At 44.1% G+C, this 15,936-nt stretch overlaps 1 protein-coding gene across 2 annotated transcripts in view; it reads right to left on the reverse strand.

The window, feature by feature from the left end:
• Positions 1–15,936, reverse strand: part of RAPGEF4 (Rap guanine nucleotide exchange factor 4) — a 317,013-nt gene that overhangs the window by 130,109 nt on the left and 170,968 nt on the right. For both annotated transcript variants that reach the window (XM_073807568.1, XM_019923308.3), the window contains 2 exons: positions 5,882–5,954; positions 1,897–1,916 (listed from right to left, as the gene is read on the reverse strand). In XM_073807568.1, coding sequence (XP_073663669.1) covers positions 1,897–1,916; positions 5,882–5,954 — 93 coding nt within the window. The remainder of the gene's footprint in view (positions 1–1,896; positions 1,917–5,881; positions 5,955–15,936) is intronic.

Here is a 15,936-nt window from a genome sequence, read left to right on the forward strand (position 1 = left end):
TTATTGGTTCAATGTTAATTTTTCTAACATTTTTATCAATTATTTTACAGGTTCCAGTATCCTGTGTCATCTAAAGTTGAATGATGTCCCTATGAATTATAATAAGTAGTAGACAAAATAACCCAGCAAGTTAACTGCCGACCTATTTGTTTCTATGGAAGTGCAATTTATGAAAAGAAAGTTCTTTTTATGAAAGGTAAGGCTCGGTCTGGAAATAAAATATAGCTGGCAAGGCAGCTCAAAACACCATTTACTGACGTTTGCATATTTGATTGAAAGTTAAACATGGTGATTAACAAAATCAGGAGTAGAGCTAGAAAAAAGAATTTATTCTTTCCATAAAGAATCTGTTTGGACACTGAGACAATAGTCTAAGTGCTTTTGTTTCAGTCCACAGGCATATTATTGCTATTTAGAGAAACATAAAGGGAATATAATATTGCCCAGCATGTAGTTAAAGAGGGTAACGGATGAAAGAAATCATCCTAACACAACTTGTCTCTCTTTTTCTTTTTAAAGTAAGACATTTCTGTATTGCTTGTTTTTGCTTTTGTTTTCTTTTAAATATATTTATTTATTTTACTTATTTATTTTTGGCTGTGTTGGGTCTTCATTGCTGCACACAGGCTTTCTCTAGTTGCGGCAAGTGGGTGCTACTCTTTGTTGCGGTGCGCAGCTTCTCATTGTGGTAGCTCCTCTTGTTGTGGAGCACGGGCTGTAGGCGCATGGGCTTCAGTAGTTGTGACACGCGGGCTCAGTAGTTGTGGCTCGCGGGCTCTAGAGTGCAGGCTCAGTAATTGTGACGCATGGGCTCAGCTGCTCCGCGGCATGTGGGATCGTCCTGGACCAGGGATCGTCCTGGACCAGGGCTCGAACCCATGTCCCTTGCATAGGCAGGCAGATTCTTAACCACTGCGCCACCAGGGAAGTCCCCAACTTTTCTCTTATAAAGGAAAAAATTCAATTAACATTAACACCACTTTAAGGCTCTTAGGCTTCTTTTTATCTTTCTAGAGCTTCAACTCTACTCATGAATGTCTTTCATCTCATTTGCTTTATTTTGACTGATGGCATTGGAGAGCTTTCCTAATAGCATGTGGTGATGTTGTATCCACTCTACTTCCCGAAGCAGGGAAAGGACAGAAAAGGGAGACAGTTCTGTAACACTGTCACTTGGGTACAGCAACTGCGGAACACAATGACAAGTCAATACAATTGAGAGCCACCAAGCACCACTTCAGATGAATCCCTACACACTTCCGTATTAACCCTTCCATGTTGTTGTCTAAATTTAGATTCCAGTTAATGTCATTATCATTTGCATGCAAAGACAATGCCGCTACACCCCTACCAGCCTTAGAAGGAGTACTTGGCACTGATTCTTGGTGACAGGTTTATCCTAAAGCACCTACTCTCTTACCTGTTTGCCCTGACCAATTCGAGCAATTCATTATTTTCAACTTCAAAGAGAAATATTGACTCTAGTGCACTTGGATACAATTATAAAATCAACTGGCCTGAAATCTCATATTTTGTATTCCTACTAAGGAAAAACAGCTCATTTTCTATGTGCTGTTAAACTAGTGGTTCTCTCTACTGCCATGTATGCATCATGGGAAAAGGAAAACACTCATCAATTATACTGTTTATCCCTAGAATAACCTTTCTACGGACTAGTTAACATCAAGGACATGTGATGGCCACGTCAGAGCAATCAAACTTCTCCCCTTCGTACTTCAAAGTGACTCACCAAAGATGCCAGAATAAGATTACAAAAATATTTACTGCTCTGCTGAATGTGGATAAAGAGCTCTCTTTGATGGTAGCGTCACCACAATTATTTTTTTACCTTATGACAGTTTTTAGAAATTAGGCAGAGACAGAGTAGCTACTCACGTTCTCCTTGTCGGGAATCCCTAGAAGAGGAAAGAGAGAGAGAAAGAGCATGAGCTGTAAGATCAACTTGCAAAATGGCAATGAAATCCCCTGCTGAATCAAACCAAGTAACATTTTGGTGTTTTCAATTTGTCTTTCCAGAAAAACATACATAATGCTGCTTAGAAACGTAGCAGCACCTACCAAAATCTGTAACATAAATAAATAAATGACTCAGGAGCAGGGCTGGGTGCCAGACAAGAAAATCTCATACTTATTTTGCTTTTCTACCATACGCTTTACTCTCCTAGAGGTGAAAATCCAGCCCTGCTTATTTTACACCATGTGAGCAACTGTCTCAGAGCAATTACTCTGTCTTGGGCAGCAGAACACTCAGAATTTTAGACGAACACATCAACTCTTAAGTTGCACGGATTGTATTTTTCCAAGGCAAACCCCCTGACACCGCTCCAGGGATTTGAACCTGGGGGCAGGTCGCACATAAAGACTACTACTAGCACACAACTTTTATTTTGGGCAAAGCAAACCGCTGCTGCTTCCAAGTTAGGTCCCAGCAGGCAATGGCTGTTTCCAGGGGTGTCTCAATTTTCTTAGCAAATAAGTTAATCATTCGTCCATTCACTCATTTACACACATTTCATGAGCACTCGGTCCAGGCTGGCACTGGTCCTTTGCACTTCCTTTGGGTCTGCTACTCTGCCATGGTAAGGGTGGCCGCACTGGAAGGTCACCAGCCCCAGCAGAGCTTACTGGCCCCAGGACAGTGAGAACAGGTGGCCCTATACTGAAGCGACAGAAGTCCAGGTGGTTTTGATGTGTGTTTTGCACCTAGCTTAGAACTACTGGGGTGGTGTGAGGGGGGTTGCAATGCAAAAATGTAGTACATCCAAATTCTGAGTAAGCAGGACTTTATGTGTTTAATAAGGGGCCATACGGGACTTAAAATATTGGCATTAAAAGCACCGAGTGCCCATCCTAATAGGCAGCGGTAAGCAGGAGGGGTAAGAAAAGAATAGATTATTAGGAAACATACCCTAATTAAACTTTGACCCCCAACCTGGGATAGTATCGGGACATAACAGCTCAGGCAGGAAACAAAGGGACAGAGAGGGTTGTCCTCTCGAGCAGAGTATTAATGAACATGTTTGCCATCAGTTCTCGGATCCGCCAGAAAGAGTAAGCGTGGCCCAATGTCAGCACTCTGAAATTCGTCTTGAGCTCATCCATCCATTTATCCATCCATCCAACGACCATTTGAAAGGACTAGAGTTGACTAATGAGGAGATACAGGGTTGTAACAGAAGCTTACTTTCTAGGAGGTTTAATAAGATAAACACACAGTTGTACAAATCATCGTATCAGAGTGGATAGAAATTAGGGTATCTGTAGAGACATAATACTGAAAACGTGCTCTCAGGCCATGCAGGAACTTGCAAGTCGGGCTAAGGCATTAGAAGTCTTGGAATTTCACCTTCTATGCCTGGCCGTGGACCAGCATTAAAGGTTCTGACCAACAGAGTGGTATGATCAAGAAAAAGGAGGGAAGAGACTTTTCAAAATTAAAAGACACCTAAGACATAAAAACCAGAGGCAATGGCACAATCCTTCATGGAAGCGCAGTTTGAACGATTAACTAACTACAAAGACATTCAGTTGGGGAAATTCGGACTTGGATTGAGTGGTGGATATTATTAAGGAAAATCATACCAGTAATTAGGTATGATAATGGTGTGGTTTTTGCATGGAAAAGTCTGTATTTTCAAAAATGCCTGCTGAAGTATTTGGGGTGAAATGTATATATATGATTAGAAGAAGGAAATATGGCAAAATAATAATATGAAAATACCTATCAAATTATTACTAATCTTATTTAAGTATTAAAGTTTAATATTAATTAAAGTCATGACAATATAGGTATTAACTGTATCATTCTGTATGCTTGAAATTTTTCATAATAAAAAGTAAATTAAAAAAGTTCTGTGTAAGTCAGGTGTAGGGTACACCAAGAGTGAAATAATGAAGGTTCAAAGCCAGTTGAGCCATCTTTGCTCTCAGGTCAAGGGTGATGAGGCCCTCAGCCAGGGGGCTGCAGAGGGGAGGGAAAAGAAAGAATATGAACACTACAGAGGAAGGAACAAGGGATGGACAAGTGATTAACTTCAGGGGGGTGGAGGTGAGAGAAAAGAGGACCCCAAAACAGTGGAGGTTTAGTACCTGGTATGGGAGGACAGTGGAGTTATGAATGGAAATACACTTTCAGGAGGAAGGATGGTTTGTGGGAATCACGATGTATTCCGTTACTGATATTTTGAGTGCAAGAGACCAGGAGGACATCTGGGTGGAAAGAGAATGAGATCAGTAGTCACTTGGAAAGTTAGGCTGCCCTTTGTAAGACTCAAACAGATTTGTATCAGTTGCAAGAAAGGATGCAACGGTGGAGGGGTCGGTATAGAGGAAAAAAGAGAAAAATAGCCAAGGCTGTCTGAACTTCCAGCTGAGGGGAAGAATACCCATGAAAGAATACAAGGGGCCAGAGAGATACAGGAAAACCAGGATAATGCAGTGGAGGCTGGGACCCAAGGGAGGATGGAGTCCGAACATGGAAAATCTTACCCAGTCATAGAGAGTGTGTAATAGTAATGACTGAGGCTGGCTATTAGTTGGACACTGGATAATTCAGATGGCTTGAGTCAAGAAGTATACGGCAGAAGGAAGACTTTGAGGGGTTAAAGAGTAACTGGTGGTGAGGAAATAATAGGTCACATCACCTGGGTGCTTATTATACGCCCGGCACATTTGCTTCTTAACATTTGACACGTTTTGCTTCATTTAATCCTCACAACAATCCTATGAGGAAACCGAGGCACAGAGACACTAAGTGCCTTAACGGAAGTCACACAGCTAGGAGACAGCACAGCTGGGATTTCCAGTTCAGTTACTGGTCATCCCTAGATCAGCCAGGGGAGAAAAATCAAGAACAGGGGAAGAAATGAAAGGAAAGAGAGATCTGCCCTCCAACACCCACCTCTCCAAGGACAGAAGAGAAACAGAGAAAGAGAGGGCACAGGCTGCCCAGAAACTGGGAAACAGAGGGGACGGAAGCTCACTTAAGATCCTGGTCAGGCGGGAAGGAGGGTCACCTGTAGAGAGTGACAAGTCTGAGCGTGAAAATGAGAGTGGGAATTCAAGGAGGTAGGAAGAGGATGGGAAGGGTGGCTCTGGCTCTGAAGATGCTTGGAGTGGAAGTACTGCTCGACCCATCAGTGTGTCAGTGTTGAAGCGCCACAGCTTCAGAAACCCCGGGGCTCGCTGCCTCGTAACACATATACGGACAAGAGCCAGGTAAGGGGACCCAGAGCCTCAACGAGCAACTCCCAGGGATGGTATCGAGTGCTAAAAAGATGCTTCTGACATGCACGAACAGATAAACAGACTCAGGACACAGGATTTCTTCGAGTCTCGTGGGCACCCATTAGAAAAGAGCATCACAGAGAAAAACTTCCTTTCTTTTATGATCAGCCAGAGACTCATCTGGCTGATTCCAGATCTCTTACAAAAGGCCTGGAATTGGAAGAGGCCACGACTTAAGAAGAAGAAAGAACGAATCCCGCTGCTTCTCTCCTTGATCAGTAGCATCAAAGGAAGCAAGAGGTGTGGCTCTCAGGGGTCTACGACAAACACAGTTCTTGAAGCCCATTTTTAAAAGAGCCCAGAAACAACACTTTAAAATGAAGGTATTTTGGGAACGCATGCTGAAGTTCCAACTAGTACCAGAGCATACCTCCCTCTATCAGCTCAGACCACGAAATTATACTACAGGAACAATTTTTTAAAATAACTCAAGTGTGGGCTGGTGGGTCTGTTTATCCACAAGAGAGTCTGGAGGCTTACTGTCAAGCTGGTGTAGGAAGTATTTTTGGGTCACATGAAAACACATGCCGCACAACAGACTTTTATATACAAAATGTTCATGTTTTTCACTTACTGTCATTGTTAGAGCCTGTTTCCATAACACCATAAGGAGGAGCCAGAAGTCCTGCCATGTACTGTCGATACTTCTGAAAGACAAGATTGTAAACTCAGGGTACGGATAATTACTCACTTTGAACATTCACGTATTTACATGTTAAGAAGCAGAAACGCTGGGTGTCAGGAAGCATCTGAGTCTTGTATTTATAGAGCCATGGAGCGTGCTGTCTGGGCTCTGGGGCCTAAAATAAAAATGCTGTGTTCTAAAGAGGTCTTCCCGGATGAGACTGAAAGAGCCCCTGTTGGGGAGGGAGTTCTATCGCAGCCCGTTCCTCCATGTATTTGCGGCTGATTAACCAAACGGTGCGGGCTCTTACCCTCCCCTCCACCTCTCGCCAAGCCTCTCGTGCTCTCAAACACACGCTCAGGATTTTGAGGAGGGAAAAGACATTTGGTTTTTGCAGATGCAGATGCGAATAAAAGTGCCGCCTTCTTAACAGGTGAATAGCACTGAATCAACTGTCTTTCAAAGCCAAAAGAAATGCATCTCTAGAAAATGTCTGTTTTGAAAGAAGCTGATTCATCGCCATTTACCAACTTCCTTTTACACAGTACACCTGCCCGTTATGTGACCTCCCAAGAACTTTCGATTTGTTGTCAAATACAATAGTTTGGCTTCATTTAGAACTACGTGGATTCCCCTGAATTGTCTCCCCCTAACTTTTGGTCCAGGCCTGCTTTAAAACCTGGGGCTCAGCGATACACATTAGCCTTGGGAGTCTGTGCTGTTTGGAAGGGATAAGGCTTGGCGAGCGTAAAGCATGCAGGTAGAGCACCCAACAAGAGAGGAGTGACATTTATGAAGAATGGAAAGTGAGTGTAAGACATCGTCTCTTCTCAGGTAATCAGTACAGCCTCCTCCCCTTTCAGAGTGAAAAGCTGGGCAATTTTATTTATTGCGTGGTGTCATGTATATTTATGGTTTATAATTATGATGACACATAAATGTTAAACAGCACCAAAGGAATCAACACTCTATAACGTGCCTGTGGGTTACACAAACGTCAGCAGAAAAGACTTCATCTGTAGCAATGGGCAGCTGGCAGCATGCAGTATTTGAGCAGCCATCTGGCCCATTTGGTAGATTTGAATGGTGTTTGTAAAGTAACATTGACGAGTTCTCAAAAGAGCCTTCTTCTAGTCAAGATGTGACTAGCTTTTTTTTTTTTTTTAATCCTGTTTTCTTCTCGTTCTGAGGCAACTATACTAACACCTGCACGCAAACATTTAAAATCATGATTTTTCTCTGCCTCTGAGTTAACTAATCACTCCAACGTACACATGGGACCAATCCATCACCCTGCATTCCTGACATTTCCTTTGATAATTCCCCAATTCTGCTTTTCCACTTTCTTATGATACTATCTATTTTTCTTCCTCATGAGAAAGCACTGATCAAAGCACACTTCTGGGCATAATATTATGCTGGACTCTGAACAAAACAGGCTCAGAGAGAGCAGATGGGCTAGGTTATGTTCTAAGAAGGTTCTATGACCCCCTACAGCCTTTTGAGGTATTCCTGTCACTGTTAGCAACTACATTAACAGGCTCCTGAAAGAAATAATTCATGTTAAATTAAAGGAGCAATTTTGCTTTGCTTAGAGATGTTGTTTTGGATGCAATTTGTCTCAGGCACCTCAATGTCAATTTCCATGAACTCCAGGGAAGCACCTTGCTGACTCCTAAATGAACAGGACTCCGCCTTCCTTCAACTCCATAGCACTAGGTCTGAGCTTGGCTCAGACCTAGTTGGAGCATGTTACCAGGGCTGCCACTCCTGGGAGCAGAAAACAGAGCAGCCGTTTGGGGCGCAGAGTGCGGGCTGGGCTTCCGCGTGTGTTTGTACTGAGCATCTACTATGTGCAGACTGTGTCCTAGACACTGCGCTTACTGCAGAGAACAAGCAGACAAGGCCCCATGCACTTGTGAAACATCGATCTCCCGCAAAACAGGGTACCCTGTCTTGCACATAATAGGATATTAACACTTATCGTTGACTTCGGGAATGTGAATGGACATTTTCAAACATATATAAAAATAGAAAGAATACCACACCGCATACTTAACATCCATCCTCAATAATTATGAACTCATGACTAATGTTATTTCATCTACAATCCTATCCACTTGCCCCTCTCAGTTATTTTGAAGCAAATTCCACATATATCATTTAATCCATAAATATTTCAGTAGGAATCTCTAAAAGGTAAGGATTCTTTTCTTCCTCCAAACAAAACCATAACACCACTATCACAACTAAGAAATGTAACAATGTCTCAATAATATCCAGTCAAGTGCAAATTTCTAACTGTTCCATAAATGTCATTGCTGAATTGAATTTAAAAATAATGTATTAGATACATAGATGAATGGAACAGAACACAGAGCCCAGAAATAAACCCACACGTATATGGTCACTTAATTTACAACAAAGGAGGTGCTGGGAAAACTGGACAGCCATATGCAAAAGGATGAAACTGGACCACAATCTTACACCATACACAAAAATTAACTCAAAATGGATGAAAGTCTCGAACGTAAGACCTGAAACCATTAAACTCCTAGAAGAAATCATAGGCTGTAGGCTCCTTGATGTTGGTCTTGGCATGACTTTTTTTGGATTTGACAGCAAAAGCAAAGGCAATCAAAGCAAAAATCAGTAAGTGGGACTACATTAAACTGAAAAGTATTTGCACAGCAGAAGAAACAATCAACAAAATGAAAAAATAACCTACTAAATGGGAGAAAATGTTTACAAATCATGTATCTGATAAGGGGTTAATATCCAAAATATATAAATATAACAGACTCAGAGATACAGAGAACAGATTGGTGGTTGCCAGAGCTGGAGGGTAGGGAGTGGGTGCAATGGGTTTTTAAAACCTATTTCTGCAGAACCCTGGGCTCCTTGGAGGACCCTCAGGCAAGGGTACCATGGAAGCAGAACCTTCAACTAGAGCATCTTCACTTTTAGCTGATATATAATTTAGAGTTCTAAGAGCAATTTCATTTGAAAGATGACTTTTGCTTCTAAAAAAGAAAAGTTTACAAACCACAGAATTAAATAATCTCTCAACTTCCAGCCAGACAGATATCAATCAAAGATCTCCATGAAGAATCCACAAAGACCAAATTAGGATTTGCCTATGAAGTGTTAGGGGTTCTATTCTCTGTTAGAAAGACGTCTATGGTTGTAGATTGGCCAAATGACAGGCTGCTCCATACCTGAAAGGGTTATCAACAAAACCGGTAGAACTAAGAATTTAACTGAGATGCATCATGGTGCAATGCTGCCCTTCTCAAACTGAGGTGTGCAGATCCCCCTAGTGTAGTGCCCAGCAGGGCAAGAGGGTATGTGACAAGGGTTAACAGGAGCTCTTCCTAGAGCTTACCATTTTATTCTATGTCAAATAGTTTAAAGCATTACTTTTATATTATGGAGCAGAAAACTAAATCTGCATAAATTTTAAAGATTAAAGCACATGCGACTTCAAAGGAAGTTTGAGCTTGCTTCTGGCTACTTCTAGCTACAAAGGGTCTAGACCCAAGGCGTTATGTATTGATTTCCTCTACATTCAGAGAACTTCAGTGGAAAAACCCAAGCGCCTCTGATGTAACGGAAAGCGCGCAGATGCTGGAATCACACAAGAAAGGGGTCTTAATTCTGATTCTGCCACGTGCCACCTGTGTGAACCTGAGTGAGTTACTTACCTCAGTTTCCTGGGATAATATCACCCATCTTTCAGGGCCATTGGGAGGATGAGAAATAAAATCTAGAGAAGTGCCCAGCACATATTAGGCACTTAATACATGATTACTGCAGTAGTAAGAAACCATCAAGAATTGGTCAAACTAATCCCAATATATCTGACGATATTTCCCAAGCAGAGTGTCCAGCTTTAGGGAAGAACACTCTCTAAGTGACTTCTCATTACTGAGGCTGTTGATACACACAATATAAAGACCCACAATACATCCACTGACCTGTCTGCTAAAGGGAGCTATGGAGAAATAAGAATTTAAAGAATAGATGTTCTAAAGTAATTTTATAATATACTGCCTACTTTCATACCCACATGGCAAAAGAGTCCAAGGAGAAGGGAAGAGCCCAGGAGAGAAAGCCCAGAAATAACTGAACGAAAGTAAGTAAAGCCTTTCAGCCATCAGAACTGATTTGGGTTAACAAAACCTTAAAAAAAAAAAAACCTCTAAATTACAATTGGCCAGTTTTCAAAGCAAAGTCAGTGCAGGGAAGAAATCCTCAGGCTAGTGAGGCCAGAAGCCTGTTCTTAAATCAAGGTGGAGATATGCCACTGGCTATCCTAATGTTTTCTGAGAAAAGATAAAAGATGACAGTCTTAGGAAGGTTAAAACCTGGTCCATGTCTCAGCCCCTTCACTGTCCCCCCAAAGCCACCGAGGAAGGCTGGCTGGGAGGCTGGCAGAGCAGTCCCCAGGCCGAGGGAGGCTGTGGGCAAATCCAGCTCTGCTGCACAGCCTTGAGCCCCAGGCTGGGGCTGCTCCCACCCAGAGCCGGGGGTGCCTTTCTCTACTCTGCGCAATGGCCCCACATGGCCCAGCTGTAGCCTAGGAGCCAGATATAAAAGTTGGGTGGTGTCTGCTGGAGGAGGGGGCATAGTAGACATATGTCATATTCTAAAGGCCAGTCTCAATTTGCCAAGCAGGACACACAGAGAATAAAGGCTGGCAGCCTGAACCCTAGCTAGATCCTCTGTGAGAAGAGAAGAAGGGGTCCCAGTGGGGCGGAACTCCCCACCCTGGAAGTCAAGGCTTTCCTGACACACTGAGGGCTTTCCTGGGTGTTCTCTGAGCTGCTGCCCACTGCCAAGGCATCTAGGCTGCCAGCACGCAACTGTCACCACATTCCGCAGCAGCCAGGTGCGGACCTCAGCTTTGGGTACAAGCCTTCCCAGCAACTGTCCCCTGCCTTTTGCCACCAACCCCATCCACCTAGGAGATCTTCAGGTGTCAGGAAAAACGTAAGTAACATCCTTAGGCTGGGATATCAACTCTAGAAAAACATTAAAAACAGGAAGCCATGAGGATAATCGACAGGCCTTGCTGTGAACACCTGAGGGTCGGGGCGATGCACATGTGCTCGGAACAGGGACGTGCTAATGACAGCTCATGGTGGGCAGTGTCCAGGGTTGGGGAAGCATAGAGGGGACTCTACCAGGGGTGTGGGGATATGTCGTGTCATCATGTCCCATTCATTACATCTGTACTAGGGTCTCCCAAAGTATTAAAGCTGAGTTCATGAAATGTAATGACAAACAGGTTGCCTGTACCTTCTCTGAAAGTATCCTGATTATGCGGTAGAGTAACTTAGAATAGGGAGGTAAAGTATAGGGCCCCCCCTCTTTTCTGTTTCTTGGCAAGAGTTCTTTCACAACTTCTGTATGTGTAATGGATGGTGGGAAAACGGACATGGCACATTGCTCTAAAATCCCAGAGATCTAGAAAACTCTTAAACATGTGAAGAGGAGAAGGGGAAAAAGTAAAGCAGTTGTAGAGGGAAACCTTCACGCAGAATTTTTCTTTTGACCCTTTTAGCGCCATATGTACTGCTTCTCTCACAGCAGATCACTGGCTGGACCGAGTTTACCTCTTACTGCCGGCTTATTCTTTTTCCTTGTTTCTTGATTTCTCTAGCATCGACCTAACAGGCACAGAGAACTTCTATTGCCTCTTTTTCAGTGATGTTTAATTCATCCTTCGGCTCTAATACAGATATACCTAAATGGAGGCAAAATCTGTTTGCCAGCTCCCGGCCATTTTTAATTCATGAGTAACCTGCAAGAGCTGTAGTTTGGAGGGCAATAATCACAACTATAGCTCTAATGGAGGAAGTTTCCCAAACCTGAATCGCTTAAGAATTCTAGAATGAAGCCCGAGTAAGATGATGCTGCAAGTAAGCAAATACAGTCTCCCACAGAAACTTCCTGTTTGAAATTCTCTCTCCTCCTGGCCTGTGAAGGTGCAGAGATCCCAACCCATAGGTGGAGGGTCCCTCAAATTCCCTCAAGTGAGAGCAGGGCGGTGAGGAATACAGCTTAGGCAGCCCTCACTCAGTCACAGAGATGAGTCAGATTAGCCCGGAGGGAAAGGGAGAGAAAAATGCATTCACTAAATCAGTCAAGGGGAAAAGAGAAGCACAGTGGGGTCCTCACAGCGGGATCCCCAGGGGCTTTGCTTCTAGGGATGGGGACAGCCATTCTCACGTGATCATACAATCATCTCAGTGCAGTGGTCCCAGGGGATAGAAGTAAAAAAGGTACTGAAAACGTGGCTGGGTGATAGAGCGCGGGGCAAATTCAGATCTGGGAGTCAGGGCAAGGACATGAAATCTGAGGCTGAGAGGGCTTGGAGGTAAGGGCCAGAGGGCCTTCCAGGTAGAGGGGGAACAGGGGTGGTGTGCAGACAAAGACGCGTCTCTGGCAGGAGAGTCAGGATGAGGGTGTCGGGAGAGGGGAAGGCAGTGGGGACGGAGCGGTGCACGGGCCAAAGAGGCAAGGCCTTGGAGGCCATGAGAGGAATTTGGAACATCATCCTACTATAATCGGGAGCGGTTTAAGTGGAGAAGTGACAAGAACAGACATGTGTTTTTAAAATATCATTCTGGCTGCTGTGTGGAGAACGGTTTTGATGGGAAAATAAGGATGGCATTAAGCCCTTAAGGGGAGGGCAGGCCTGGATGTGGCCCCTCAAAGGGGCCTGAGATTAGCGGAGAGGGAAGAGAGAGAGACGGGGAGCAGGGGTGGTAAAGACCCTTCGTTCCTCAAGGCCAAACAATCTCCAAGTACTTAGACTTGATGATAAAGCCTCGGATTTCTTGCCAAAGCACACTCAACACACGTGTGCTTTTAATATGACTAAAAGGTTCGGCGATTTCAGGAGGCTCATGAATGAGCTCATGAAAGATTATAATTTTAGTGCACACTCTGCATGTTTGAGGGACTGAAATAGCCATGAGCTTCTCTTAGAAAAACTCAAATTGAGAGGAAGACATACACACACAGTAGGTCAATGCTACTTAATTGAGTCCTAAAATAATTTGTTCTGGAGCTGTTATTGCACAGGAAATCCTCCTAAACTCTTTTTGCTAAGCCTGAACCTACTACAGTCCATCTAATGTAGAAATGAGACTAGGAACATTGTCTCTAAATAACTGCTACCTCCTTGTTTATATAAAAACCTGTTGATTGACATTTTATTTAAACATATTCGTCTTCAAAGTGATGACTATTAAGTATAGTTATCCTGAATTAAAATGATGAAGCCCAGCACTTATAAAACTAACAGGAATATCGTCCTGCATACCATGGGAACATGCAAATTCCAAGAAAGTGCTTAAATATTGATAATACAAAATTAGGATGCATCAATCATTTAAAAACCTAAAATAAAGGATGATTTCGCAGAAAGTAACAGCCCTGACTGTCATCCCATTAGAACAAGCTACCAACATTTTGACTTTGCATTCTTGCTCTACCATGTACTTACAAAGGGCAGCAGGCAGCGTAGGAGGGGGATTGGTGAGTAGTGATTCAGGAGGTGCTATAGTCTGGCTGTGTCCCCGCCAAATTCATATGCTGAAATCCTAGCACCCAAGGTAACGGTATTAGGAGGCGGGGCCTTTGGGAGGTGCTTAAGTAGGAGGGGGAAGCCCCCATGAATGGGCTCAGTACTCTTCCATGCAGCCTGGGAGAGGCTTTCCCACCATCCATTACACATACAGAAGTTGTGAAAGAACTCTTGCCAAGAAACAGAAAAGGGGGGGGCTATACTTTACCTTCCTATTCTCACCCGACCATGCTGGCACCCTGATCTCAGACTTCCAGCCTTCGGAACTGGAAAGAATAAATTTCTGTTGTTTCAAAGTCCCCTAGTCTGTGGTATTCTGTGATAGCAGCCTGAACAGACTAAGACAGTGGGGTAGGGGGCTCTTTTCGTGGCCCAAACAGGTATCTGAACTTCCACTTTAGAGGCATTTCTTTAGTTTCTGGCTTTGTCTCTCACAACCCGAAACCACTGGGGCATAAGTACTATGCATTTCCGGGGCTATTTTCTGACCGAGTTTCTCTAGAAGCATCCACAGGCTTCTCTCACCTGACCTCCTTAACCCCACTCCTACCTGAAAGCCCACTGTGCATACAGGATCCCGGTTTTTGCCACATCCACGAATGGAAACTACACAAGGGCAGTGACTTTTGCCTGTTTCATACACGGACGGAACTCGACAGCCTGGAGTCGGCTGCTTCTTACCTTCAAACATGCTGGACCTTTGGAGCCTTTCTGCTTGAATTTATTGCAAACTCCCGCAGCTTTTCTGCTCACACATACGGTGCCTACTTTCTTCATCTCCCTTCACTGGTAACATTTCTACCAGTTCTGCTCCAAGGTGCTGTAAACAACCTTGAAACATCCTTGTCAATCCAATCCCATATATACGGACTGCCTATACCTGGGGAATCCCAGTTAACAGCTCTGTGTGGTTCTGGAAGCTTCTGTTTCTTGTGGAATACCGTACTCCTTGAATTCCTTGAGTGGTTCCTGGCTCCTGTCACCTCTCTGCTCTAGATCACCTGAACTGTTCTCCTTGCAGACTGTGCTCTTAGGCGTCTCGCCCAGGCCCATACTTTCTAATCCCCTCTGTATCATCAAGTAACAGACTAGGCCTCCACTTCTCTCCTCACGAGCACTAGGAGGTGTCAATAATGAAAGCGGTGCATTCGCCATTCTGGAAAACAGTGTGGAAGAAAACACTAGAGTGGCTGGTGTCCTAGGGGGTAGGGCATGAGAAAGGGCAAGGCTGAAAGAGTTGGGGGGATATAAGCTTTAGGATCTAGGCAAACATGAATTCCCAACCCAGTCCTGCAAACCGCCACTGGTGCTAACAAGATTTTTGAGGCTTCACTGGACCTGGCCCCCAGCTGCCCCTCCAGCCTCAGTTCCTACACTCTTCCCCCCTTTATTCGTCTCCAATCACATTGGCACTTTGAGATCCTCCAGCACATTGAGCTTTCCCCTCCAGGCCTCCTGCTGCCTGAAGCACACTTCCCACTGCTCATCCTTGCCAATTTCCACTCACTTGCACTTACGCATGGCCTTCTCTGAGCTCCCAGTTTACAGGAGTCTCTTGTTATTTTCTCTCCCAGTGTCATACTGTTGCTGTCAGTGTGCCCAGGTACTGTGTGGTTCTGTACTGTATCTGAGTGTGTGCTGGTCCAGTGGCTCTCTCCTCTTTTCTACTATAGGCTAACGGAGGGCAGGGACCACATCTATATTCCCCCACTACGTACCTAAGACCCAGCACAGGGCCTGGAACATAGCAGACTTTCAATGAATATTTGTTGAGCAAACGAGTAAGTGAATGAATTACTGATAGTATTTCTCAAACATTCTGAGGTTTAGGTTCCCCAGTAATAAACCAGAAATATTACCATATACCCCTCATGGTTGATGGAAGGACTGAATGAGATAACCCGGGTAAAGCACCTCACAACCCAGGCACACAATAAATACTAGTCCCCATTCCCTCTACATCATGATTTCTTCTCATACTGATTTGGCCAAGGGCTACGTTCCCAGTTAAAAAAGTAATGCCTGAAAGAGAAATAAGCCTAATGGATGAAGATCTACAAAAATAAATCTGGGGCTTCCCTGGTGGCGCAGTGGTTGAGAGTCCGCCTGCCGATGCAGGGGACATGGGTTCGTGCCCCGGTCCGGGAAGATCTCACATGCCGCGGAGCGGCTGGGCCCGTGAGCCATGGCCTCTGAGCCTGCGCGTCTGGAGCCTGTGCTCCGCGACGGGAGAGGCCACAACAGTGAGAGGCCAGTGTACTGCAAAAAAAATAAATAAATAAATCTGATAATCTGAAGATACAATGAAAGAAACCATCTGAAACCACATGATGTCCACGGTCAAATATCTCTGTGATGTTTGTTTGCTCTTTATGAATAAGCTTCTTGCTTTTAGAGAAGGGACAGG

The sequence above is a fragment of the Tursiops truncatus genome, chromosome 7, assembly GCF_011762595.2.
Source record: "Tursiops truncatus isolate mTurTru1 chromosome 7, mTurTru1.mat.Y, whole genome shotgun sequence".
Lineage (NCBI taxonomy): Eukaryota > Metazoa > Chordata > Mammalia > Artiodactyla > Delphinidae > Tursiops > Tursiops truncatus.